Here is a 25,296-nt window from a genome sequence, read left to right as displayed (position 1 = left end):
TTGTCCTTTTGACCTAACCAACCCCCACCCCCCACCCCCAGCCCCAACACCTCCGCCATGAGCGCCCCCGTCGCCGTCGCCAACGCGCCCACCGCCATCCCGCAGCCGTTCAAGTTTGACCCGGTCGAGGACGCGATCGCGGCCATCAAGAACGGCGAGTTTGTCGTCGTCATGGACGACGAGGACCGCGAGAACGAGGGCGACCTCATCTGCGCCGCCTCCAAGATCACCGAGGAGGGCATGGCCTTCTTTGTGCGCTGGACGAGGTGAGTCGGAAGGGCGAGGCCGACTCGACTCGGCGCCGCGGCTAGCCGGCCTCGGCGAGCCGCGAGATCCGAAATCGGCCCCTCGGGTCTTGCGAATGACTGACACCTCCCAGCGGCTACATCTGCATCCCGATGCTGCCGGAGCGTCTCGCCGAGCTGCGCCTGCCCGCGCTGACGGCGACGACGGGCTCGAGCGAGGACCCAAAGGGCACGGCGTACCACCTCACCATTGACGCCAACGGCGCGCGCCACCCCGTCGCGACCGGCATCAGCGCGCACGACCGCTCGCTCGCGGCCCGGCTCGCCGCCAGCGGCGCCGGCCCAGAAGAGTTCACCCGCCCCGGCCACCTCGTCCCCTTGCGGTATACGCCTGGCGGCACGCGCAAGCGCACGGGCCACACCGAGGCGTCGATTGGTGAGCAGAAGTCGCGTGCCGGCGGAAGCTGACAACCAGACCTCTGCTACCTTGCCGGCGAGCCCCCCGTCGCGCTCCTCTGCGAGCTCGTCCACCCCACCGACCCCAAGGGCACCATGGCCCGCCGCGACGACTCGTGGCGCTTTGCCCGGGAATGGGGCCTCAAGATCATCTCGATCGAGGACCTCCAGGCCTACGTCTCGAGCGAGGCCGGCGCCGCTGTCCCCTCGGCATGAGCTGGGGCTGGAGTCGACCGCCACGCACCCACCCGCACATCGTTAGAGCATCGAGCATCGCCTGTTGTCGCTACGACGTAATCCCAACTCTGCCTCTTAAAAGCACCAACGCGCCATAGGAGCTAATGTACTTTTTTCTTGACCGCGACGGGCCGAACCGCGGCGATTGGCGTTCTGGGCAGATCTCGCGCACACTGATAGTGTCATGTCACAGGCGTGGGATTCATCGGCCGTCGGCGCGGCTCTACAAGAATGCGTATCTAGTGTTCGCAATCCATGGGATGGGGTGGAGGACGGGGTCTCTGGTCGTCTGCACAGGGGGTCATGATTCAACAGGTCACGCCGCGTTGGAACAGCAAGCTGGTCCAAAGTTTGAACGGCAAGCCTTATTAAAGCTTGAACAGGAAGCCGAGCTGGGAGCGAGTTAGTGACAACCGGCAACGCCAACCTACATCCTCCACAGTGAGCTTGCCGAGGGCAGCGTCGGGGTCTCGGCTCAGCGCCGCGTCGGTCATCGCCAGCTTCTTCTGCTGCAGCTGCACAATCTGGTCCTCAATCGAGTCTTCAACGACCAGCTTGACCACCTTGACGGGCCGCTTCTGTCCCAGTCGGTGGATACGGTCCATGGCCTGATACTCGACAGACGGGTTCCACTGAACGTCAGGATTGTTAACTCCTTGCACTCACCCAGGAGTCCATCATGAACACCATGCTTGCTTCGGTAAGGTTCTGGGACTGTCAGCTTCGTCCACGCGGGTCCTCCCAGCAGACGTACAAGAGCAACACCGCCCGCCTTGAGTGAGATGAGGAAGACTGTAACCTGAGTGTTCTTCACTGCGCAGGTCAGGACCGTTCACGAAAACCAAACCCACTGAAATGCTGGATCGTCGCGTCACGCTGCTGGGGAGACATGCCACCTTCCAGTCGACAGATCTATCGTTAGCTCAAGGTCTTTACTTGCGCTCACGTTGAAGCCGGCACGTTGCAGGCGGAAGGCAATGAGGTCGAGGAAGGACACGAACTGCGAGCTAGTCGGGTCAGCACCAGCTCAATGCTCAGCCGCAATGCTTACAAGACAAGCGACTTGGTCGTGCAGTCCTTGCGGCGGAGCTTCTCGAGCTCTTCCACCAGCGCCTCCAGCTTGCATGACGAACGCCAGTTCTGCGCGTGTCAGTACACACACGCGATCGTCCACGCACGTCAACATTGAGGCGAGACAGGATACCCTGGTTGGCACGCTTGTTGCCCTCTTCGCCCAAGTCCATGGCCTCCTGCTCGAGATCAATCGAGATCTCGATGTGGCAGACCGGGCATTCAGGCTGGCAGGTTAGCAAGATATGAGGGCCAGCAACCTACCCTGTGGCCGCGCAACTGGGTGACTTCGAGGTACTGTCTGATGCACTCGCGGTCAAACACATGCTTGCAGGAGGACATGATTGCGTCCTCGGCCGTGTCGTTGCAAATGCGGCAAACTGTGCCCTCGGTGACGTCCACTGCAAGAGCACTCTTCTTGGCACGGAGCACGAGGTCTGGGTGACAGGCCATCTGACGCACTAGCTTGGTCAGCCTGAAGTTGGGCAGGCGCAAATGGACTTACTCCTTGTAATGAGGGAGAAAATGTTCGAATAGTCTGCAATGTTAGAGCCATCACCGCGCCTCGACTCACTGTTGAGAACAGTACCAGCGTCCAGGTATGTGTCGAATTGACGCTTGGCATTCGTGAACAGACTCATGTACAACTCCTTCTCCTGGGGAGAGAAGAAGTCACGGCGAACGACAATGGTGCGTGGGGGGAGACCAAGGTCATCAGCTCGTTCCAGCTTGGTGCGGCTGAGGGCGTCAGTATGGGTGCACAGCAGCTGCGTTCACGCACCGCAGCATCATTCGGTCAAGAAGAATCTTGAGCTTCTTGAATGCAGTCTTGCCTGGGCCACCTTCCTCGATACCGTAGCGAGCGATTGGCGTAAGGATCTGAGCGGGTTAGAATTGTGTCTTGAGCTTCGACCCACCTCTGAGTTCCAAAGCGAGACATGGGCCATTGGCGTATGGCCACAGTCATCGCAGTGTCTTTTGTTCGAGAACTAAAGGGTTAGACAGAAGCCCAGCATCCGACACTCTCTGCTCACCTTCCAGTGCAGCGACTTGCAGTCACACTTCTTGCAGAAGTAGAAACTGTGCTGGTTAGAACTGGTCTTCAACACGGATGCCCAACTCACCTAAATGGGTCGGCGCCCAAGAAGCGAACGAGAGAGTACAGCTCACCGACACGGTTCTGCAGGGGAGTGCCCGACAGACACCAGCGGTACTCTGCATCGAGCGCAAAGGCGGCCTTGGCAGCGTTGGTAGACCGCTCCTTGATGTTATGGGCCTCATCGAGGATGACGCGGAACCACTGGAAAGAGTGAAGAGCGCTCTTCTCCTTGATCATGAGGTTCTGCCTCTTGAAGCCTAGCTGCTGACGACGGAAAGCAGCTTCAAGCGTGCCGTACGAAGTGAGGACCTAACGAGGTGAGCAACTGTTCCTCTGTGCCGACCTCAAACTCACCACATCATACTTCTTCAGCTCGGCAGCCTTGACGCGATGAGAGCCGTGATACAGGCACGTTGTGAATCCCTCGGCGTGTGTTTCAATCTCGTGCTTCCACTGCATCAGCGCCACAACGGGCGCAACGACAAGTGATGGCTTGCGGCGGGGCTCCGAGAGGAGCAGGGCGATGGTCTGGATCCTGCGGTTGTCAGCGAGCGCCCTTGGCACACACTCACGTCTTGCCCATGCCCATCTCATCAGCGAGCATGCCTCCGCGCCAAACGCCCTCCTCCTGCTTCTTCATCCAGTACAGACTCTCCTTCTGGAAAGGAAGCAGGGTGAGCTTGAGTGACGGGTGGGCTTCCATCGGCACCGGCTTGACGGGCTCGATGTTGGATTCAAGGTCGCCCCAACAATCCTTGAGTTCGGGGTGATACTGCACGTCAGGACACGAATCCAGTGAACGACTCACCAGTGCCAGCCGGACTTGATTCTTCTCGCCTTGGGTGAGCTTGCTGCGGCCGAGCTTCTTCTTGAGCTTGCTTTCTCCCTTGCGGACAAGAACCTTCTCCCGGGCCGTGCGCTCGATTTCCGCCTCACGCTCCTCCTGGGTCCAGTGATCGGGCATGTTTTGAATTTCTCTCTCGATCTTCTTCTTCTCCGCGCGCGACATCTTTGCTGACTCCCTTGCCGCCTTGGTTGCTTTGGTTGATCTCTTCTTGGCTGGACTGGAACCGCCGTCGCTGTCGGACATGTCATCATCGTCAGAAAGGGAGATGGAGGACAGGTCGCTGCCAGAGTCGTCCACATCGCTGGGGTTGAAAGTCGACTCGGGTGACTGGGCGGTCGACGGGCCAGACGGCGAGGCGCTCGCCGACGCTCCGTTCGCGCGCTTGACCAGACCTGCACCGTCAGACTCTGGATCGATCACCGCACTCACGCTCGGCAGCCTTGGCCATGCGCGCACGCGCAGGCGCGTCGCTCTTGTGCGCCTTGCCTCCGAGGGTCTGGCCGGCGCTTGCCTTCCTTCCGCGAGGCTTGGCGGACGATGGGCGGCTTGTGGTCGGCGTCGCGCTTGACGACGCACCAACGCGGCTCTGGGTCCTGGAAGCGCTGAGGGCCTTGCCCAGCTGCTCCTCCTCCTCGTCGGTATCGTTGGCAAACACATCAAAGTCGTCGTCTGAATCAATCTTCCTCACTGCCGCCCTTCCCTTGCCCTTGGCGCGGGTGCTCGCCAACTTGATGTCTTCCTCCGAGCTCGGGGACAGGTCCAAGTCGCTGTCCGACTCGAGCTTCTTCGCCGTCGCCTTGCCCTTGCCCTTGGCGCGGGAGCGCACCGGCTTGACGTCTTCCTCCGACTCGGACTGGATATCCACAATCTTGTTACGCGCGCGAGTCGAGCGCTTGCCCGCCTCAGGCTCAGTCTTGACGGCGGACGACTCGAGCGTGAGGTTGTCGGCGCTGTCCGTCTTCTCTACGCCGAGCTTGGAGCGGCCGCGGCCGCGGCCAGTGGGGATCGCGACCTCGAGCGCCTGGCGCTTGGCTGAGGGGGCGAGGGGGGAGGCTGAGGTCAGCGGTGCGAATGGGCAGCGACGCACCTTTGCGCTTCGAGGGCGGGACGGGCGAGTCCTCCTCCGTGTCGCTCATGCTCATTGGGGTGATGGCGCCGGTATTGATGGAGGGGGCGGCCGACGAGCCGGGCGTGGTGGCCGCCGACGACGACGAGCGCTTGGTGGAGGCGGGTGTGGGGAGTGGGGGCTTGGATGCGCGCGTCGAGCGACGCGTCGAGGGTGTGCTCATGGGTGCGGGCGCGGGCGCGTCGGTGGCGAGGGGGTGCGTGCTGGGGGTATGGGGGTATGGAGACGAGACGAGAGTGGGATGGAAACGGGCAGGAAATGCGCGCGTTGATGGGTTGACAATAGTCCAGTCAACCGTTGGTGGCCGATTGCAATGCAATGGTGGTGAAATATTCAGGGAAATTGGAGCAAGGCAGTCTTATCAAAACCGACCGACAGGCGACCCACCCACGACGCGTGTCGGGATCAAAATCCATCAACACACTTGGAATGTTCTGTCTGTGCTCTTGTGGCGGCGAGGCGACGGGGCGAGGCCGGCGCGGGGGACAGCTACTATGGTGCTGGCGAGGTCCGAGACGTCCAGGACGCAAACAACGGACGGTGGCGTGAGCGTGATTGATGACGACACAGTGCCCCGTGCCCCTCGCCCCTCGGCGTCAGTGGCACTCGTCCTCGTCGTCGCACACAGCCGCAGTCACCATCTCACCGCGGGCAGCACAGGCCGTAGCGCCGACGTTTAAACCTCCAAACTCGGCAGGGACGGAGGTGAACACCGAGCCGCCGGCGCCGCGGCGGGCACATGTGACGGGAAGTGAAGAGATGTGCCGTGCCTAAGCACAGAAGCAACCTTGCTTCTTCTCCACTCGTACCTCGCTCGTCGTCACAGCGTCTCAAAGTCCTTCCAATCCTCAACACTCATGGACACACGCATGCATCCTCCTGGTCGATCGATTAGTCGCTCGCTACTAACATACACTCTGGACATCTATGGGTGGGCAGGTGCCGTCCTATGCCGACTTGTTGAGCTCCTCCTCGATGGCGCCCTTGAGCGCCGCCGGCGTCGTCGTAGGTGCGTAGCGGCCGACGAGCTTGCCGTTACGGTCGACAAGGAACTTGGAGAAGTTCTACCCGAGTCAGCTCGGCGCGCCTCCGTGTCCGCAAAGCTTTGTTACTCACCCACTTGATGGCGCTCGTACCGAAGCCGCCACCGTGAGGCTGGGCCTTGAGCCAGGCGAAGACCTCGTTCATGTTCGAGCCGTTGACCTCGGACTGGCGTGTGTGTCAGCACAACCTCCACTCTGCAAGGTTCCCACACCAACTCACCTTCTTGGCCAGCTGGAAGGTCACGCCGTGGTTGACCTGGCAGAAGGACGCAATGTCGTCGTCGGATCCAGGCTCCTGGTTGCCAAACTCGTTTGTGGGGAAGCCGAGGACCTCGAGGCCCTTGTCGTGGTACTCCTTGTAGAGCTGCTCAAGGCCATCGTACTGTGCGGGTTAGCACGGGTTCCGCTTCGCCTTATCTCGACCAACCTGGGGAGTGAAGCCGCTGGTGCGTGTCAGTGATGCGGTTCTGGCCATGCCTCGACCCCACTCACCACTTGGACGCCGTGTTGACGATGAGAACAACCTTGCCCTTGAGCGTGGACTAGAGTTAGCGCGTGCGGCGACTGGGGTCAACTCACAAAGTCGAGGACCTTGTCCTTGCCTGGCAGCTCGGCCTTGAGGTCGTAGAACGACTTTGACTTGACGCCCTCTGGGATGTGCTCTGGGACGAGGGTACCGACGGCCGACTTGAGTGCGGTGAACATTGTGTTGGCGGGTGGCGGGTGGGGTTGGTGTGAGCAAGTGGAAGTAAGAAGAAGAAGAACAAGTCGAACCACGGTTGCCGTAAAGTAGTTAGGCTGATGATGCTCGGCGGCGAGGCCGGGGTGCGAGTGGGTGGGTGGTGGTGCCTGGAATGGCAAACGCGCAGACTATGCGCTGACTGTCAGATCTCGGCGGCGACGACGGCGGCGGCGGTCCACTCCGGCGAATCCGGCAGACGCCAGCAAAACTTTGGTCCCGCCTGCTTCCTCAGCGAGCAACTTTGCCCACTGGCCACCCTGCGCCGCTCGGCTTTCCCGCCCACCCCCGCGGCCCCCGTTTACACAGACGACCAAAGACGCCATCTGGCCCCAACACACAGCCGAGGCTGCACAGCCCTGCGGCGGCCGCACCCCCGGCGTCTGGTACGCCAGCAGGCGCCACGCCGAGGGTCATGCGTGGGCGTGGACCCGACGAGGGGCCATTGCGGCCGTACTTATCTCGGAGCCCCGGGGTACAGCCGAACATGACCAAGCCGCGACGGCCTGGGTCGGGCTGGCTGGCTCGCGGCCGTCGGTGCGGCGCCGGCTGCTGATCGCCAGTGACGTCGCGGCGACGATGGGCGCTCTCACCACTGCTGATAAGGACGCGTTGCTGACTAAGCGGTACGAGGAAAGCCGAGTGCTACGAGGGGTGTTTGGGCCGAGCAAAGTCGGATCGGACACGACGCGTCAGAGGTGACTGTTGTGACTTGGACGGCGAGGCTGTTACTGAGCTTGAGATCGCCCTGTGATGACTCAAACAGTGCCTCCTTGGCTAGAGACGTAAAGGTACAAGACGTAGAGGGTACAAGACGATACATTCGATAGAAGTCAACGATGGCCGGTCGCGCTAGTTATACCGAATGTAGAGGGGACGGGATAGGCAGTGTTGTGCACGCCATGTGGCAGGTGGCGCGGTGCGACATTGACACTCCCATTGGGATGGTCGCGTGCTACTCGCGACCACGGGGGGCTGCATTCATTCATAATGCAGCGGCGCTTGCGCCGACGCCAGAGGCCAGCTCGCGCGAGCAGCAATTGGCATACAACTCGCCCTGGGCGGTGGCTGGGATGCTTGGCTCTGCGTCTGCGCAACGCCCGCCCTTGAATAGACGTCGAGTGTGGCGGAGAGCGCGGGCATCGTTGCAATAACAACCCACTGGACGCCTCTTCCTCCTTCACTGCGGCTTGGCAGCGCCCTCCAGCCATGCATTCAGCTGCGGCGAGCTGCGGCGACAGCTGTTGCGGAACTGCCTGAAACGATATTTGAGCGGGTCTGGGGCAGCGGTGCCGGACCGGACCAGATAAGACGAGGCTCTCGGCCCATCGCCGCCCCCGATGCCCTCTCCGCCGCACTTGGCGTGCACGTACAGCTGGTGCTATGACAATGACCTGCCCCGGTGTGCGGGCGGGAAAATGGGCCGGGGCAATAGCAACCTGTGGCTTGTCGTGGCCTGTGACGGCGCGGCTGGTAGGGACTGAGAGCGACATGTTGTGGCGCAAACGGTGCCTTCGTGGCTAGATACTGGGGAGTTCGATATGATACATTCGATAGACAACTAGTAATGGTCGTTAGGGCTAGTTAGACCGAACGCACAGGGGGGGGGGGGGGGATGGGGCAGTCATGTGGCAGAGTGGTGCGACACGCCTGAGGGCCAGTGTCTGTGCGTGTGAGTGGCGGTTGTACAGCCAACGCAGCCACGCCCCCCTCCAGCTTTGCGCAGACGGAGCGTCGTGCAATGATACATAGCGCGATGGAGCGGTAGGCACCATGGTCGTCGCTATGGGGTGTCATATAGGACACGGGCCTTGTGGAGACGCTCGCCTCGAGTTGCGTGAGTCGAGTCGTCGCGGTCGACGGCTGCAAGCCGAGGCCTTCTCGTTGGGAGCGCGGGACGAGCCCTCCGCCCCGGCGGCGCATGTCGACCTGTTGCTCGAGTACCACGTCACGCGGCCACCCGGTCGAGCGGGCGGCGGGTTGGAGGGGGGTGTGACCGTGGCGCGACGGTGTGGCCGCCATTGCAGCCGGGCGGTTACAGGCCCGACGACGAAACTTCCACCGCTTAGAGTGGGACACGCGCTGGACACGCTCGACGTTGGACCAGTCCGGCCAGGTTCATTACACCTTACCCTTGGGCTGGATGCGGGGTTGCTGTGTTGCTAGTTGCTGGCCATTCTTCCACCGTGTCCTATCGGCCGTGCCCAATCGTATCGGGCGTTCGGCCAACCCAGCCGATCAATGCACGGGAACCCAGAACCGAGTCGTGCATGCCCTGGGAACTGCCATTGCCCCAGTACGCGTGGCTGCCGAAGCTTTGGACCTCTGTCAAATGGTCCTGAGGATGTCTACATAACGGCGGCTGTTTTCGCTGTGCCGCCTGGACCAATGCATCGGACCAAGGTTAGGTTAGTGGCAGCCCACGGGCCCGATGATCGTCGGCTCGTCGGCTCCCCGAGACATTGGGCCTGGGTGTGGCCAGTGGCCTGTGGAGTGCGAGTGGCACCCCAGACGCTTGTTGCCCTAGAATAGAATGGACCAAGTGTCCCGGAAGACGCGTCATGAATTACTAAGTGGCAGTGGCGGCGCCTCGTCTTCTCTCCGCGGCTTGGCAGGAGTGCGTCAAGCCGCATATTCAGCGGGGCGGCGTGCATTGGCGTGCAGGCGTGCATTGGCGTGCATGTTTATCGACCGTTTGGGGTGGTCGTGGGGGTCGTGGGTGGCAGTGGTGGCAGCGGTGTGCGGAAACGCAAACACATAAGGCGATGCGGCGGGTACCTGTCTTCGCACCGTAGCCCCCCCCCCCCCCCTCGCGCAATGCTCGCCCTCGCACTGCTCGCGCTCACCCTCGCGGCCCCCGCCCTCGCCGAGGTCATCGCCCCGCCCGGCCCCCCGAGCGGAGAGTACATCTTCGCCGGGTGCGTCGACGACCGCGACCTCGACCCCGCCGCGCTGGGCGGGTACGGCACCATTGACGGTCTCCAACCCAACGAGTGTGAGGTGAGCCGCCCCTCCCCCCCGCGCCACTAACCAACCGCCAGACATACCTCTCCTCCCTCCCCGACATCGCAAACTACGCGTACGCGTACTGGGTCCCGCCGAACAACCTCACACCCATGTTCCTCTGCTTCGCGAGCAACACGTTCTACCCGCGCCCCTCGGTCGGCTGGATGTCGTACGACGGCTCCGGCCAGGGCGGGTGCTGGGCCGGCAACGCGAGGGTACGTCGCCCCCTCCCCCTGCCACTAACCCCCAGATCAGCGTGCACAAGGAGGTCGACGCCGCCGGGCGGCACTACAGCTGGGAGTATGCGGGCTGCTACGAGGAGACGGCGCAGAGCGACCCCCCTCCGTACGCCGGGAGCTTCCTCAACGCCGACCCCTCCGAGAATAGGTTCGCCCAAACGCTCCCAGGGACGCGGGACAAGGTGTCCTGCCTCGCCGGCTGTGCCACCGCGCTTGACCCGGCCGCGATCGACGCGGCCGGCGCCTACAGCCCGGGGATGTACGGCTTCGCCGTGTGGTTCGTGGCCGGGAGCCCAGAGATCGCGGCGCTCGGCGCCAACTGTATCTGCGCAGCCGGGCCCATCAACGGCGTGCGCAGCGTGTGCGAGGACCCCGCGGCGACCGGCCCGGCTCCGACAAGGACGTTCGTGTACGCCGCCGCGATTCCAGAGTTCGTGCCCGAGCCGAGCGGGGCGCCGGCGCGGCGGCGCGCGGCGAGGCGCGCGCAGCTCGCGCTCCTGGAGAAGCAGAGGCACGCGTTCTGCCCCCCCGGCCTGAGGCCGTGCCGCGTCGAAAGGGGCGAGGGGTACGAGTGTGTCGATGTCACGAGCGAGCTTGGTGCGTGGTGCGTGGCGGCGCGGGCTGACAAGCAGAGTCGTGTGGCGCGTGCCGGTTTGGAACGTACGGCAACAACGCCACGGCCGCCGCCGTCGGGATAGAGTGAGTACCCCCCCGCATGCCGCGGGTGGCTGACGGACAGCTGCACGGCCCTTGTCGGCGTCGACTTGGCCGCCACGTCCTGCCTCCGCGGGAGGTGCGAGGTGCAAGCGTGCCGCGCGGGCTTCAGGCTCACGGGTGGTCGCTGCCTCCGGGTAAAGTGGTAGAGGCGGGCTACGTGCTGGAGACTGGACAAGTAAGAGGGGTTTCACAATCATCATGGACATTGGAGTGGGGGGTTTGGGCACATAGACCGTGGTAGAGACTGTGTAGATGCACCGCGTACACGCTGGGCATAGATAGATGCACGTTGGGTCGACGGGTAGGTGGCCGCCACTCAGGACGCGCCGCCACACCTCCTCAGTCCTCACCCGAGACAACCACTTCATCAGCCGCCAACCCTCACCTCACACCCCTGCGCCCACCAATGCTGACCGAGATGCATACATTATCGTCTACAAGGAATGCTGGTATCGTGCGTGCGGAAGTGGTAGTGGCAGGTGCAGGTGCGGTGACTCCCCAGAGTCGTTTTGGGTTCTATGCGACGGCTACTCGCGGCTACTCTCGCCCAACGCCTAGTCGAACGTAATCTTGACCGCGGCAGGTGCGTCCGACGTGTCCTTGTAGAACGCGCCGTAGCTGCCGTGCTCCTTCTTCTTGATGGTCGAAGGGAAGCGGTCCATCTCCTTGGGGATCGTCGCACCGGCGTCGCGCAGCACGCGCATAAACTCGCCGGCAAGAGACTTCTCGTGGTTCTCGCCCGTGAAGAAGGTGACAGCCTTGCCCGACTTGCCGGCACGGCCGGTACGGCCACAGCGGTGGACAAAGTCCTCGGTCGTCAGGGGGAACGTCACGTTGATGACGAGCTGGACGTCGGGAATGTCGAGACCACGTGCGGCGACATCAGTCGCAACGAGCACATTGACGCTGCCGTTCTTGAACGCGTCGAGCGCCTTGAAGCGGTCGTTCTGGTTCATGTCACCGTGCAGCGCGCCGACGTCGAAGCCCGCCCGGCGGATAGTGTACTCGAGGCGCTGAGCCTCCTTCTTGTACAGGCCGAACACGAGCACACGGGTGCCGGGGTGCACCTTGAGGTGGCTGCGCAGGTGGTACGTCAGGCGCTGGTCCTTGTCACGGGGGTTGTCGAGCACCTCGACGATCTGCTCGATGCGCTTGTTGGCCGACAGCTCGTCCGAGCCGACCGTCACCTTGATCGAGTTGGTGAGGAAGGTGCTGGCCAGGCGGCGCACCGACTCGGGCCACGTAGCCGAGAACATGACCGTCTGGCGGCCGCCCGAGTGCTCGGGGCAGTGGGCGATGATGCGGCGGATGTCGTTCTCGAAACCAGCGTCGAGCATGCGGTCGGCCTCGTCGAGCACAAGGTACTTGATGCCCGAGAGGTCGAGGTCGCCGGCGTCGGCCAGGTCGAGGGTACGACCAGGGGTTCCAACGACGATGCGCACGCCCTCGGAGCGGATCTCAAAGATCTGGTTGTGCTTGGGCACACCGCCAAACAGGGCCACGGCGCCGATGCCGACGCCCTTGCCGAGCTTGACGAGCGTGTCGAACGACTGCTGCGCGAGCTCACGGGTGGGCGCGAGGACGAGCATCGCGAGCTTGCCCTTGCCGCCCTTCTTGGGGGCTGGGAGGCCAGCCAGCGCGTTGACACCGGGGACACCAAAGGACAGCGTCTTGCCCGAGCCAGTCTCGGCAATACCGACGACGTCGCGGTTCGCAAGGAGCGCAGGCCACGACACGGCCTGGATGGGCGTGGGCTTGGGGAACGCCGAGAGGAACTTGGAGATCTCGGGGCGGACGGGCAGCGTCGCCATGTCGAGGTGGGGCGGGAAGGTGGCGGGCTCGAGGGTGATGTTCTGCTCGGCGAGGTACGCCTTGTCGGCGGCGGTGAACTCGGCGGGCGGGGCGGCGGGGGCCGACGACTGCTCAGCGGCAGCGGCGGCGGCCTTGAGCTTCTTGAGCTGCTTCTTGGACAGCGCGGGCGTCTCGGCGTCGACGACGCCCTCGGCGGGGGTGGCGAGCGCCGTCTCGGACGGCGACGACGCGTTGGTCGCGGCCGGCGTGTCGACGGGGGTCGCGGCGCCCGACTTGGACTTCTTCTTCTTCTTCTTGGGCTCCTCGGAGGACGTGGGCGCGGGCGTGGCCGTCTCGGACTCGGCGTCGCGGCTGCGCTTCTTGTCCTTCTTGTCCTTCTTATCGCTCTTGTCGGTGGCGGCGTCGCCACCGGCGCCAGCAGCCTCGGCCTTGGCGGCCTTGCGTGCGCGCTTCTCCTCCTTGAGCTTGCGGCGCTCCTCCTTGCTGAGCTTGACTTCAGTGTCGACCGACATTTTGTGTGGGTATCGAGGTAATGTTACAGAAAGATACGGACAAGTGTGATTTCTCCTCCTAGCTGTTGTCGATAATCTTTAAGGGCAAATGCAGATTTTTGGTTCCTGCACGTGACTTGGCCGGCAAAACGAGAAAATCAACCCACAGAGTGGTGCCCGCGGTGGGTGGGCGACGCGCGACGCCGAGCATGACGGCGGCGTCGGAGCATGGTCACGGATGCTTGACACTCGGTGCTGCAGAGGCCTCGGAGAACGGAGCAACACCAGTGTGCACATGGTACCACACGGCGCGTCTCTCCAACTGGCGCACGCCCACGATGTCAGTTCTCATGCCAAGCGCCTGCCTCATCGCAGCTGTTGCAGCTGCCTCCTCTGCACGCTCCTGCAGCCCATCCAACTTCAAGTACACGGCTGAAGAATGTCATGACGCCGGGCTACAGCCTACACCCATTGCCACCCATGCTCAAATCCCAGTCGTCTACTCGTCGCCCTCAACAACGGCGGTCTCGAGGCCCTTGAACGAAGTGACACCCTCGACAACCGAAGCGACAACGTAAAGCTTCTCCTTGGCACCCTCGTCGTCGTTACGCTTGCGCTCGAGGCGGACACGGACGCGGCGGGGGGGAGTGCGGACACCACGGGCCCAGATGTGCTGGTTGAGGGCGGGCGAGATGCGGACGTCCTTGACACCCATGGCCTTCTGGGCGAAGAGGGTGACCTCCTTGATGGCCTTGGGCGACTCTGCAGAGGTGTTAGTGGGTGCGCCGTTGCGGTTGCAGAAGCAGTGAACAGCGCCAGCCTTGGCGCCGCCGCTTCACTGCTCCTCCGACGCCGACTTACTCTTCTTGAAGGAGAGGTCGTGGGTGCGCTTGTGGAGGTTGATCGTGTACTCGCGGGTAACGACGTCCTGGAGCGCGGAACGCGTCTTGCGGGTCTGTCACAGTCAGCTCTGGTGCTTGGTTGTGTGTGGTTTGGTTCGGGTCGAAGTCGAGGGTTCACACGAGTCGCGAGGATTTGTCGACGAGACTCTGGCACGGTACCGGGCGGCGCGCTCTGCACGACGGCATCGTCGCGACCGCCGTCTCCCGCGCCAGCATCTCCCCGCCAACGCTAGGACTGGCTCTGGACTGGATGTCGACGGCGCCTCCCTTCACGGCGCCCCAGCGCACATCTTCAATCCGACGCCGCTTCGTCTCCCGCGCCGTCCAGCGCCGTCCGTTCCCTCCAGCCCAGTCCAGTCCAGTCCCATGCTCCTCCTCGCAGTCCGTCCCGACGATGATGCGCGCTCGAATCGACACTAACCTTCTGGGTGGGCGCCTGTGACATGTCAGCTCAAACCTCGAATTTTACACGACGGCCACGGCGGCGAACAACGAGCGGGTCGATGGGCACGGTGCGCGCATGCCCGTGGTCGGTGTCCACTCGTCGTCGCTGCCGTGCCGGTGGTGTCGTCGTCGCTGCTCACCATTTTTCTAGACTGTGTACCGACTTGACGGATGGAGAGGCTGTTGGTGTACCCTTTGCGCCGATGAGGATGCTGCCAGCCGGCGCAGGTGCCAGAGCTCGCAGGTGCACGATGCAGCGCCGTCCCCTCCCCAGCCAGGCGCAACCCACCACCCACCGTACACCAAACGCAGGAGCGGATGCAAATCTGACTCGAGCGGGATCAAATGTCGGGGATAAGAACAGGGATGGCGGTCCGTCATAACGCCGACTTTGTCGATTTGGAGGATGCCCGCTCGATCGGCCTCACCTCGTCGAAACCGAGCCGGACTTGATGGCATTTGCGAGTTGCCTCAACTGAAACCAGCTGCCAACTAACCACAGTTCGCTGCACAAAGTGGTGGTTCATGGCTCCACAAAGTGGTACATGGCTACACACCGTGGTTCATCCCGCCCTAGCTACCACCTAGTAGTGCCGAAGAACAAGGCAGACAGTGTAGTAGCATAGCGCTCACCACCACCACCGCACCTGCTACCTTCACATTGCACAAGAATGCACGTTCTTCCGAGAGCGCACTTACTGCTTCGGTGCCACTTTGCCTTGTGTGCCTTCATTGCCCCCGGCCCAGCCAAGGCGTGCTCCTTAACGTCACACCCGAGTGTATTTGAACTTTGAACTGAATCGACCCAAGATGTGATCACGAAATAAGCTACACGCTGGGCCGCTGGGTCGCCGCAGGCAGGAGCAGTGTTCAGGGAAACAACAGCTGATTTCATCAACAGTCGAACCTGATAAACCTGAGCTGCTACTTTCCAGCGCCGTTCCTCTCGCGACACCCCCCGACTCTACTGTGTAGTCTGTTGCGGGGAGCCAGCTATGCGTCAGGTTCCTCGACCCCGACTCAGGTCGCATACGCCACTCTAGACGCGCCAGCGCGCATGGGGACAGACGGGAACATGAAGACAAAGCCTGTGTTGCAACTCGGGCCCTTTGCCTATCCTGAGCTGGCGTCCGGCCGCGCGCGACCACCTCCACGCGTGACGCGCGACGCCGTCGACGCCAGCATACAGGGGCCTTGCAAAATATTTGGGAAAGGGGCCATTGGCAGAAATGGGACTCCGGGCAGTGCCCGACGACGGTGCAGTGATGCTAGCGAGCGAGCGAGCACCTCGCCAGACTTATCTCGACGCTCGCTCACTCCTTTACCCTCCACTCACTGACAAAATGTCCACCCTCCGCCAGCGCACGACGGACAAGGTCGCCGAAGCCACCGGCAAGGCCGCCGCCAAGGTTGATGTCGACGAGCTCCAGCTCCCCGAGGAGAGCAAGTGAGTAAACATTTTCCCGGTGCCAATCGCCACGGCGTGATTGGACGACCGCTGATATCCTGCCCTAGGTTCGTCGTTCCCAACTTTACCAACAAGCAGCTTATGGATGCCATCCCGTGAGCGTGGCGAGCAGGCAGTCTGCTACAGCTACTGACGTCCAAGGGCCCACTGCTTTGAGCGCTCGGCCCTCAAGTCGACCCAGTACCTTGTGCAGGATGTCGTCGCACTCGCCATCCTCGTCGTCGGTGCCTTCCACATCGAGGACCTGCTCAACTACCTGTGAGCTACAATGCGTCTGCAGCACCTAACCTCGTAGCGAGCTCGCTCCCCTCCCGACCAAAGCGCTGCGCATCGCCCTCTGGACGACGTACACCGTCGTCGCGGGCTTCTTCGGTACCGGTCTCTGGGTCGTCGGGTGAGTGCCAAGCAAGCGAGCGTGGCGCATCGCACGTGGTTTGCTGACCCGACAGCCACGAGTGCGGCCACCAGGCCTACTCGACGTCCAAGACGATCAACAACACGGTCGGCTGGTTCGTCCACTCGTTCCTCCTCGTCCCGTACCATGCCTGGCGCATCTCGCACGGCCGCCACCACGCCTCGACCGGCAGCCTGACCCGCGACGAGGTGTTTGTGCCCCGCACCCGCTCCGAGATCGGCCTCCCCGCCCCCAAGGACGAGAACGAGGTCGTCGGCATCCACGTGTCCGAGGAGAGCCAGAGCCTCATCGCCGAGGTCCTCGAGCACGTCCCCATGGTCGCCTTCTGGATCGCCGTGTACCAGACCCTCGGCTTCCCCCTGTACCTCATCATGAACGCTGCCGGCCAGAAGCGCTACCCCGGATGGACCAACCGTAAGTGGGCGTGGACGCGCACACGACCTGCAGCTCACGCCCGGCCGCAGACTTCTCGCCCAGCTCGATCATCTTCCGCAAGAACCACAAGTGGCAGATCCTCTGGTCGGACCTCGGCTTCTTCCTTACCATCGGCGCCATGGCCTACTGGTCGTACGCTCGCAGCTTCACCGAGATGTTCCTCATCTACGGCATCCCCTACCTCTGGGTCAACAACTGGATCATCCTGATCACGTACCTCCAGCACACTGACCCCAACCTTCGTGAGTTGCCCGCGTGGAGGTGCGATTGCGTCCACTGACTCCTCAGCCCACTACTCGGACAAGACGTGGACCTTCCCCCGCGGCGCCCTCGCCACGATCGACCGCACCTTCCTGGGCCCCATTGGCATGTGGTGTGTCCACGGCCTGTGCGAGACGCACGTCGCGCACCACATCTCGAGCAAGATCCCCCACTACCACGGCGAGGAGGCCACGGCCGCGCTCAAGGAGTTCCTCGGCCAGCACTACCACCGCTCCGAGGAGAACATGCTCGTGTCGCTCTGGAAGAACCACAACTCGTGCCGTTTCATCGAGGACGACGTCGACATTGCGTTCTACAAGAACGCGCGCGGCGAGGCCAAGCGCTACGGCGTCGAGGAGCCCCCTGTCGACTCTGGTGTCGAGCTGTCGTCGTAAGGACATGGCAAGGAAAGCCAACCCGTCCGCCTTCTACATCCGCCGTGTTTCCAATACATTAGCATAGCACACGCATAGTGTAGTACACATTCATAGATTGGTAGACTTGTGCATGCCCGCGGGTGGTGGGCACATGCATTCTCATCTTATCAGCAGCAGCGGATGCGCCGATTACCGCCGGAGCGGGAGCAAAAAGTCGCGTCCACGCGTTGCAGCCAGCTGGCCGATCGTCTCATGTCGTCGACGGATCGCAGAAATCAACGACGACAACAATACCACTCGAGGCCGACCTACAGCACCTATAATGTCGTCGACCTCGGCCCACACGATCGTCTCGGCGCCAGGCAAGGTGCTCCTGGCCGGCGGGTACCTGGTCCTCGACCGGGCCTACACCGGCCTTGTGGTGGGCACGTCGTCGCGCTTCTTCTGCAGCGTGGTCGACTCGCCAGCGGCGCCGGGCTCGTTCTACGCCGCGCGCATCAGCGTGCGCGCGGGCCAGTTCCCCTCCGACGCCTCGACCTGGACCTACGACGTGCTCGTGCCCGCCGGCAGCCGCGCCCCGCTCCTCACGCCCACGGGCAGCGCCGGGCGCAACAAGTTTGTCGAGGCCACGCTCGCAAAGGTGCTCCAGTACGCGCTTGAGCGGCTCGTGGCCTCGGGCAGCGGGCAGGCGGCTGCCGGCGCCGAGCTCCTCCGCCGGCTGTCGGGCGGCGGACGGTCCGCCCTCGACGTGGTCGTCCTTGCCGACAACGACTTTTACTCGCAGCGCGAGCAGGTGAGTGGTCGTGGTGCTTCGGGGCCAGATTGCGCTGTATCTCGGCGCGCGATCTAGCCTGCCGGCACAAGCTCTGCTCGGTCGGTCGAGCTGGTGCTCCAGATGTGCTTGGCGATCCCGATCTGCCATGTGCCACTCCGCGGAATGACATTGACGTCGGATTCTGACACCCTCAGCTCGCGGCCGCGTCGTTGCCCGCACGGCTCAGCTCGCTAGCGAGCCTGACTCCCTTCTGCCCGCTGCCAAGAGGGATCGGGCAGACCAACAAGACGGGGCTCGGGTCGTCGGCGGCGCTCGTGACCTCGCTTGTCGCCGGCGTGCTCTCGCACCTCGGGCTCGTGGACCTCGCGTCCGCGCAGGACGTGCACCGCATCCACGCGCTCGCGCAGGCGGCCCACTGCTTCGCCCAGGGCAAGGTCGGCTCGGGCTTCGACGTCTCGTCGGCCGTCTACGGCTCGCACGTGTACCGCCGCTTCTCGCCCGCCGTCCTCGAGCCGCTGTTCAACGCGCCCGAGGGCGCCGCCCCGTCGGTCCTCGCGTGCGTCGAGAGCAAGGCCTGGGACCAGGAGGTGACGCCCTTCCGCCTGCCGCGCGGCCTCCGCCTCCTCCTCGCCGACGTTGATGCCGGCACCGACACGCCCAGTTTTGTTGGCAAGGTGCTGGCGTGGCGTAAGGAGAAGCCCGAGGAGAGTGAGTGGATCTGGCGGGCGGGCGGCAGAGACAGACAGCTGACAAGGACGCAGGCCTCGCGCTCTGGACAAAGCTTGACGACGACAACAGGTTGCTGGAGACCCAACTGTCCAAGCTTGCCGAGATCGATCAGACCAAGGAGTACGCGGAAACACTGCGGGCCTTTGCGTCGGCCTCGCTCAACCACGTGAGTGCGGGACCAACATATGGTGATCATTGGCTAATGGCCCCTGAACAGCTCGACGACCAGAACCCCATTGCTGCTCAATTGCAGCAGATCAACGCCACCGTCGACAGGATACGGTCTGGCATGCGCGACATGTCTACAGCCTCTGGGGTGCCCATCGAACCAAAGGAGCAAACGAGGCTGCTGGACGCCTGCTCTGGTTGCCAAGGCGTGCTGGGAGGAGGCGTTCCTGGTGGTAAGTTGTTAAGCAACCGCCTGGTCCGTTCCTCTGGGGCTGACAATCGGGACCAGCTGGCGGATACGATGCGATTTGGGTGCTCTGCGTCGACGATCCCGCTGTTATTACGACGGTGGAAGATGTCTGGGCGTCGTGGACAGAGATGTCAGTCAGCCCGCTGTCGGCAAGGCAGTCGGACGGCGGGCTGCAGCGCGAGAGTGCGGGCCAGGTCCGAGGGCTCGCGGCCGCCCTCTTCCGCGCAAGGGAAGAGGGGGCACTCTAACACTGTTATGCAACCTGTCGGACAACGTTCTGTATGACGCGTCGGCGTCTGCGTCCTCGCGCCGTTCCGAGGTGTTGTGCGTCGACGCACGCAGGTATAGGCGGTCTCAGACCCTTTGACCACCGCACGAAAGGGAAAGGGATTTGAAACGTAGGGTTAACGTCGGAACGTTTTCTGCAGTAAACAAGGTTCTCGGGGTGGCGCAGAGAACGAGCACATGCTTCACGAGGGCCCGCCTGGCCACAGGGAGGGTGATTCGGCCAGAACGCGGGTGCCTGCTCGAGTTGTGCTTGTTTGTCTCCTCTCCCTTACTCTGCTTGCATTCTGTGTGGCTGCGCGCTGCAGCCCGCCCCGTCTCACAGTGAGTTGCCGTAACGATGGCCGTCGTATTCATTTGCCCTTTTGCCCTTTTTCGAGCTTGCATACCATCGAGGCCGTGGCGGCGGTGGCGGCCGGCCGTGGACAGCCGTCTTTCCCACACTACACGGCTCATGACACTGATGACTCGCGCGGAATGCAGAGACACACACCCAGATTGATTCGGGGGCTATGGTAGGGGCAATCAACAGACTCGACGACTCCCTGAACTATGTCGGCACCAGCTGGGATCAGCCAGCAGCACGGCGACAGAGTGGCTGGGAGCCCTAGCAGTGGGCTAGGCACCCAGTCCGCCAGGCGATTGAGTTTGTGTGCTTTTTCTGCAGCAGTAGTACGTGCAGCGCGTCCTGTGCACCGTGCGTGCACCGTGCACGGCGCAGGCGCTCCGTGTTCGTGGGGGTGTGTGGGTGCGGTGTGTGGGTGGGCTTCCGCCAAAGGATATATAGGCACCCAAACTTCTCCCAGCCCGTGTCTCCATCCAGAACCCCCACCACAACCATGACGACGGATATCGAGCAGGCGCCGCTGACTGTGTGGGTCACTGAGCCGCTGTGGGCGTCAGAGCAACGGCGCCGGTGGCGCGGCAGACTGTACGTGTTTGACGGGACGACACGGGTGAGCCACGCTGACGGGGCCAGGCCGTCGCCGCGCGCGACCATCCTCATGGTCTTTGCCCTCGCCGTCTTCTGGGTGGGCTTCGCGGCCCATTATGCGCCCGAGCGCGTCACGAGCGCAAAGAACACGCTCGTGCAGTGGGCGACGCCGCAGCCCGACCACATTGTGCCCGCGCCCGCTGTCGAGGGCCCAGAGGTCGACAAGCTCATCGACGAGGTCTCGCGCATCAGGGTGCTCAAGAGCGTGCTGCACGAGCGCTTCCCCGCCGGGTGGGTGGCCGTCCTTTGCGCACTCACTGACGCTTAGCGCGTGGGAAAAGTACCGCGCAAACAACTACGTTTCGCTCGACCGCCTCGCCGCGTGCATCATGCACGGCGGGTGCAATGAGAGCGAGATGACCGTCATCCTTGCTGGCAGCAACCACTTTGGTGAGTCGACTCGGTGGATGGCGGTATGGAAGGATCTGGTGCAGGGCGGTGCGAGATGTCGCACATGCCGCACACGCCGCCCAACGCCACATCCGCGGCTGTTGTCGCTGCTGCCGTCTGCCATGCGCCAGATCGCCGGCCATTCCCTGTGTTTTTGCTGATGCATGCTGCAGGAGGTTCCAAGGCCGGCCAGGTATCGGGCGAGGACATTTGGTGAGTGTGGCGAGTGGCACGGCGAGTGGCGCTTCGCTCCCTCGCTGCCTCGCTCCTCTCTCGCTCAACGCGTCCTGACACCAACAGGGCCGCGTCGAGTATGGAAATGTTCGAGAGCCTGAACCACACAATCTTGACTGCATGGGACCACTGGGAGGCGCTCGTCATGTACCAGGCGCTCTCGAACCGCATCCCCATTGTCATCATGGAGGCCAGTCACTACGTGAAGTGCGCCGAGCGCTCCCAGGGCAAGGGCAAACCGGAGGACGACGACAAGCACTGGCACAAGCTGCCCTACTGCATGCAGTCGCTAAAGTACCCCTACGGCATCCCGTACTGGAAGGTGTTCCAGTGGCACTTCTGGAGGGGCTCGAACCACGCCCTCGGCAACCGCTGGACCATGTCTCCCGAGGACTATGCCAAGATGACCGGCAAGGAAAAGGAGGGTAACCACTACATTGGTGAGTTGCACGACCCCCTGGCACGGCTGACCCCAGGCTACTCGCTCGAGACTCGATGCCGCAAGGAGGAGCACTTCCAGGTCCGCAAGCACCGTGCGTTTGCTTTCGGCAAGCCCCCTACCTTATTCGCCGAGGACGAAAATGCCTTTTGGGAGGCCATGCCCAAGGTCCGCGACGCGATCAAGCCCGAAGGTGACGAGAAGTTTGACATCCTGTCACTCTCGGGCAACGCGCTGCCCGAGGGTGAGAGGAAGGAGACGCTCACCCCCGGTATCTACACCCTGGGGCGGCAGACCCAATCCAACTTTACCCGTTTCGTCGCCGAGAGCAAGGTCATGATCGGAGTCGGCAAGCCCGTCCTCTCACCGTCGCCGTACGACGCGCTGTGCATGGGCGTGCCGTTCATCAACCCGATCGTGAGGTGGGACAAGAAGCACCCCGAGAACAAGTTTGCGTGGGAGCTGCAGCAGATGGGGCTGAGGGACGTTCCCGAGCCGTACGTGTACAACGTGTTCGCGCACGACGAGGAGCAGCTGCGCCGCGCCGTCGAGACGGCCGTCAACACGCCGATCGAACGCTACATTCCGCCCGACATGCGCTTCAACACGGTGCTCGAGCGCCACCGCGCGTGGGTCACAAACGACTGGCACGCCGAGGCCGTCGAGACGGTCAAGGAGAAGTACAAGGACCGCCCCGAGGCCGAGTATGCCAGCTACATCATGTACGAACAGTACATGCCCGACTTCCCCGGCCCACGCGTCGGCGAGTATGTCTGGAAGGGCGAGGCCAAGCGCTGGTTTGGACTGTGAGGGGCGTGCTGTGCTGCGTGCTACGTGCCGCGCCTGTCGCCGTTGCAGTGCCAGTGCCAATACTAGACATTGGACTTTGTACCCACGTGTTGTACATATAGATGGGTCAACCAAGCAACCATTGATGGACGATTGTCGTCATTGCCACTTTGCCACTTGGGATCCGCAGCAGGGACGAGTCAGGAGAGTGTGCACGACGGTACGACGGCGACCGACGCCACGCGCCACCGACTGTGGCCGTTGCCGTCACTCGCTCGACTCCTGAGCTGTCCCGTGTTGACCGCCGTGCACATGATCCCGAGCGCCAGAGCAACCCTTGCAACACTTGCCGGTGGATGCAGGAATCTACATAAGCCGGCGGCGATGCCTGCCGCGTCAGTTCGTTAGCTTGTGCTAATGGACAGGAACCAGGAACTGTAATGCGATGTAATCGACCGGCCGGCCGGCGTGCGCTCGAAACTCAGGAAAGAGGCAGCAGCCTATTTATGACCCGCCCGCGGTTCAGGTCTCGGTCATCCCGCGCCCAACATTCCCGGGCCTAGTTCGAATCTGATCCAACGAGCAACCAGGCCGACCAGCAAGCAAGCGAAGGACATGTAGACACGACGAAGCGGCGACAGCGGCGACATCATCAACCACCCATCACTCAATGATCACGTCCTCGTCCTCAGCGACGCAGAGACCCAATCGCACCACCTCGCTCCTCCCCGCCTTTGTCCCGCGCCCACCCAGCCGCACCAGCAACAACATGAACAACAGCAGGCTCAGCCTGAGCTCAGGGCGCCTGCGCTTCCTCCTCCGCACGAGCGTGCTCGCAAACGTCGTCCTCCTCGTCCTCCTCGTCCGCTGGGCCGACCTGGGCCTGGGCAGCTTTGACCTGGCCGGAGGCAGGGAAGACACACGGCACGCCGACGTCCCCCAGCGCACCGTGACCCGCACCCGCACGGTCAAGTTCGAGGCCCCCGCGCCGACCGAGACGGTCATCCAGACAAAGGAGAAGGTCGTCGAGATCAACTCGTGCAGCTTGTGCAAGGTCGCGCCGCATGTGTGCCAGGAGATTGGGTGGGTTGCAGTGGAGGGGGAAGGCGACGATGGCAGGACGGCGCTGACGCCGCAGCGAGGACAACTTCCGCCGTGCCGTCGGGTTCATGGGCTCCAACAACCGCCTGCGGCGTGCGCTCGCGCGCCTGCGCCGCGGGCAGCCGTTCAACATGGGCATTGCTGGCGGGTCTGGTGAGTCGCAGTGGAGGGCTCGCACTGACGACAGTGTCGCTCGGGCACGGGCTTCACACCGACGACGAGGAGCGCGGCCCCGAGAACATGCACCGCCAGATCTTTGACTGGCTGAACGAAAAGTTCCCTGGAAAGGGAGAGCCCGCCATCGAGCCCGAGGGCTCGCTCAAGGCCGAGGGACGCAACGGCTTCTTCAACGGCGCGCAGGGCGGCGTCGGCGGCGACTACTTCTCCATGTGCTTCAAGGAGCACTTCCCCCTCGACACGGACCTGCTGTTTATCGAGACTGGTACGTGCGGAGAGCACAGACTTGGGCCGCGCTGACACTCCGCAGCGGTTAACGAAGAGAAGTGGGTTGTAGTGGAGCGCGTCGACTGACCCCAGCGAACTGTTTGTGCAGAAGCCGTTTGAGCTCATGCTCCGCGGATTCCTCGACCTCAAGTCTGAGCCCGCAGTCATCAACCTGCAGTATGTGGGAGGGTCGTACCGACGCTGACCGCCAGGGGCATTGCCTTCTCGTTCCGACAGCTCGTCACCGGCGGCAACTTCCAGCAGCCGGGTGTCGCCCAGTTCTACGACGTCCCGAGCCTCAGCTTGAACAATGCGCTCATGCCCAAGATCCTCGACCAGCCGTCCCTCATCGCCGAGTACTTTGCCGAGGGTGACACGGACGGGCGCTCGACTGTTGACGGAATCGACCGCCGGCATATTGGCCTCAAGGGCCATAAGCTGTTCGCCGAGATTGTCAAGGGGTACCTTGAACTGCAGATGTGCGAGATGGACCGCATAGAGGAGGAGGCCGGCCACAACCACATTGACGAGCTGTACCCTCTGGGGCATCTCCCTCGTGTAGGTCGACGCTGGCCGGACTGTCCACTGACCTGCCCAGCTGCTCGCAACGGGCAAGTACGACGAGACAGCAGTGACGCCCCGCATGGACCCGTTCTGCCTGTCGGCCAACTCGAAGAAGAACAAGCTGTCGCCGGTGGAAAACGACGGATGGCGCGAGTGGAGCTGGAAGGACAAGGTGGGTGGAGTGGCTCGCAAGGCTTGCGAGCAGCGCTGACGACCCCAGCACTACCTCATTGCCGACAAGCCGGGATCCAAGATCACGTTTGAGATCAAGACAGGGTTGGGCCTCATCCAGCTCTTCTACCAACGCTCGGCAGTGTACGGCTTTGGTAACGCCAAGTGCTGGGTCAACGACGACGTTGACAAGGCGCATACCCTCGAAGGGTACTGGGACGAGCCGTTCAACATTGGCCGGTCTGTCGACCTGCGCGACGACCTTCCGCCTGGCACGCACAAGGTGCACTGCGAGCTGCTGGAGAGCACGGCGGATCCTGGAGGCAAGCACGAGTTCCGCATCATCTCCCTCATGAGCATTTAGGTGGGGTGTGGGGGCGAGCATACATGATGGTGTGTAGAGCGGCCAGATGTGTTAGAGCGATGATGGTGTGTAGAGCGGCCGGAGTGATGGCCGGGGCCGTAGCAGGGCCAAGGATACGAGGTTGCTTGTAGATGGGTTCATGGACACGATTACTTTGAGGACAGGGCGC

The 25,296-nt window shown here is 62.9% G+C and overlaps 10 protein-coding genes across 10 annotated transcripts; 6 read left to right on the top strand and 4 right to left on the bottom strand.

Moving 5' to 3' along the window:
* Positions 1 to 57: 57 nt before the first annotated feature.
* Positions 58 to 917, top strand: RIB3 (3,4-dihydroxy 2-butanone 4-phosphate synthase; the record flags this gene model as incomplete). Its single annotated transcript, XM_069353575.1, has 3 exons — positions 58 to 266; positions 380 to 681; positions 721 to 917. The coding sequence occupies 3 exons, from the start codon at positions 58 to 60 to the stop codon at positions 915 to 917; spliced, it is 708 nt and encodes a 235-aa protein (XP_069208217.1).
* A 389-nt stretch (positions 918 to 1,306) lies between these two features.
* On the bottom strand, positions 1,307 to 5,244 carry RAD16 (DNA repair protein rad16; the record flags this gene model as incomplete). The annotated part of the gene is made up of 19 exons (XM_069353574.1): positions 1,307 to 1,330; positions 1,370 to 1,570; positions 1,605 to 1,646; positions 1,693 to 1,751; positions 1,790 to 1,850; positions 1,885 to 1,945; positions 1,990 to 2,078; positions 2,117 to 2,236; positions 2,274 to 2,470; positions 2,515 to 2,547; positions 2,584 to 2,747; positions 2,791 to 2,888; positions 2,927 to 2,998; positions 3,044 to 3,089; positions 3,134 to 3,417; positions 3,463 to 3,643; positions 3,681 to 4,347; positions 4,385 to 5,008; positions 5,043 to 5,244. 19 exons carry the CDS (start codon positions 5,242 to 5,244, stop codon positions 1,307 to 1,309), a joined length of 3,225 nt encoding a protein of 1,074 aa, XP_069208216.1.
* A 784-nt stretch (positions 5,245 to 6,028) lies between these two features.
* GPX2_2 (Glutathione peroxidase 2) lies at positions 6,029 to 6,829 on the bottom strand (the record flags this gene model as incomplete). The annotated part of the gene is made up of 6 exons (XM_069353573.1): positions 6,029 to 6,145; positions 6,198 to 6,290; positions 6,345 to 6,506; positions 6,552 to 6,567; positions 6,617 to 6,666; positions 6,704 to 6,829. The coding sequence occupies 6 exons, from the start codon at positions 6,827 to 6,829 to the stop codon at positions 6,029 to 6,031; spliced, it is 564 nt and encodes a 187-aa protein (XP_069208215.1).
* Positions 6,830 to 9,680: 2,851 nt separating this feature from the next.
* Q8F55_005076 (uncharacterized protein) lies at positions 9,681 to 10,806 on the top strand (the record flags this gene model as incomplete). The annotated part of the gene is made up of 3 exons (XM_069353572.1): positions 9,681 to 9,863; positions 9,905 to 10,062; positions 10,125 to 10,806. 3 exons carry the CDS (start codon positions 9,681 to 9,683, stop codon positions 10,804 to 10,806), a joined length of 1,023 nt encoding a protein of 340 aa, XP_069208214.1.
* A 573-nt stretch (positions 10,807 to 11,379) lies between these two features.
* On the bottom strand, positions 11,380 to 13,149 carry DBP3 (RNA-dependent ATPase; the record flags this gene model as incomplete). The annotated part of the gene is made up of 1 exon (XM_069353571.1): positions 11,380 to 13,149. One exon carries the CDS (start codon positions 13,147 to 13,149, stop codon positions 11,380 to 11,382), a length of 1,770 nt encoding a protein of 589 aa, XP_069208213.1.
* Positions 13,150 to 13,627: 478 nt separating this feature from the next.
* Positions 13,628 to 14,617, bottom strand: RPL31B (60S ribosomal protein eL31; the record flags this gene model as incomplete). The annotated part of the gene is made up of 4 exons (XM_069353570.1): positions 13,628 to 13,890; positions 13,990 to 14,083; positions 14,452 to 14,466; positions 14,615 to 14,617. The coding sequence occupies 4 exons, from the start codon at positions 14,615 to 14,617 to the stop codon at positions 13,628 to 13,630; spliced, it is 375 nt and encodes a 124-aa protein (XP_069208212.1).
* A 1,200-nt stretch (positions 14,618 to 15,817) lies between these two features.
* Positions 15,818 to 17,448, top strand: Q8F55_005073 (uncharacterized protein; the record flags this gene model as incomplete). The annotated part of the gene is made up of 7 exons (XM_069353569.1): positions 15,818 to 15,921; positions 15,990 to 16,037; positions 16,084 to 16,200; positions 16,238 to 16,336; positions 16,392 to 16,771; positions 16,822 to 17,034; positions 17,081 to 17,448. The coding sequence occupies 7 exons, from the start codon at positions 15,818 to 15,820 to the stop codon at positions 17,446 to 17,448; spliced, it is 1,329 nt and encodes a 442-aa protein (XP_069208211.1).
* A 304-nt stretch (positions 17,449 to 17,752) lies between these two features.
* ERG8 (phosphomevalonate kinase) lies at positions 17,753 to 19,600 on the top strand (the record flags this gene model as incomplete). The annotated part of the gene is made up of 5 exons (XM_069353568.1): positions 17,753 to 18,223; positions 18,400 to 18,913; positions 18,967 to 19,100; positions 19,152 to 19,335; positions 19,392 to 19,600. 5 exons carry the CDS (start codon positions 17,753 to 17,755, stop codon positions 19,598 to 19,600), a joined length of 1,512 nt encoding a protein of 503 aa, XP_069208210.1.
* An 876-nt stretch (positions 19,601 to 20,476) lies between these two features.
* Q8F55_005071 (uncharacterized protein) lies at positions 20,477 to 22,504 on the top strand (the record flags this gene model as incomplete). The annotated part of the gene is made up of 6 exons (XM_069353567.1): positions 20,477 to 20,568; positions 20,617 to 20,862; positions 20,900 to 21,021; positions 21,195 to 21,234; positions 21,322 to 21,680; positions 21,732 to 22,504. The coding sequence occupies 6 exons, from the start codon at positions 20,477 to 20,479 to the stop codon at positions 22,502 to 22,504; spliced, it is 1,632 nt and encodes a 543-aa protein (XP_069208209.1).
* Positions 22,505 to 23,252: 748 nt separating this feature from the next.
* On the top strand, positions 23,253 to 25,127 carry Q8F55_005070 (uncharacterized protein; the record flags this gene model as incomplete). The annotated part of the gene is made up of 8 exons (XM_069353566.1): positions 23,253 to 23,566; positions 23,622 to 23,737; positions 23,772 to 24,026; positions 24,072 to 24,087; positions 24,122 to 24,205; positions 24,241 to 24,586; positions 24,627 to 24,764; positions 24,813 to 25,127. 8 exons carry the CDS (start codon positions 23,253 to 23,255, stop codon positions 25,125 to 25,127), a joined length of 1,584 nt encoding a protein of 527 aa, XP_069208208.1.
* Positions 25,128 to 25,296: the final 169 nt, after the last annotated feature.

Source organism: Vanrija albida, assembly GCF_041260175.1.
Source record: "Vanrija albida strain AlHP1 chromosome Unknown contig_4, whole genome shotgun sequence".
Classification (NCBI taxonomy): Eukaryota; Fungi; Basidiomycota; class Tremellomycetes; order Trichosporonales; family Trichosporonaceae; genus Vanrija; species Vanrija albida.
The sequence above is the reverse complement of the archived record's forward strand: the minus strand, read 5'-3'. Positions and strand labels throughout refer to the sequence as shown.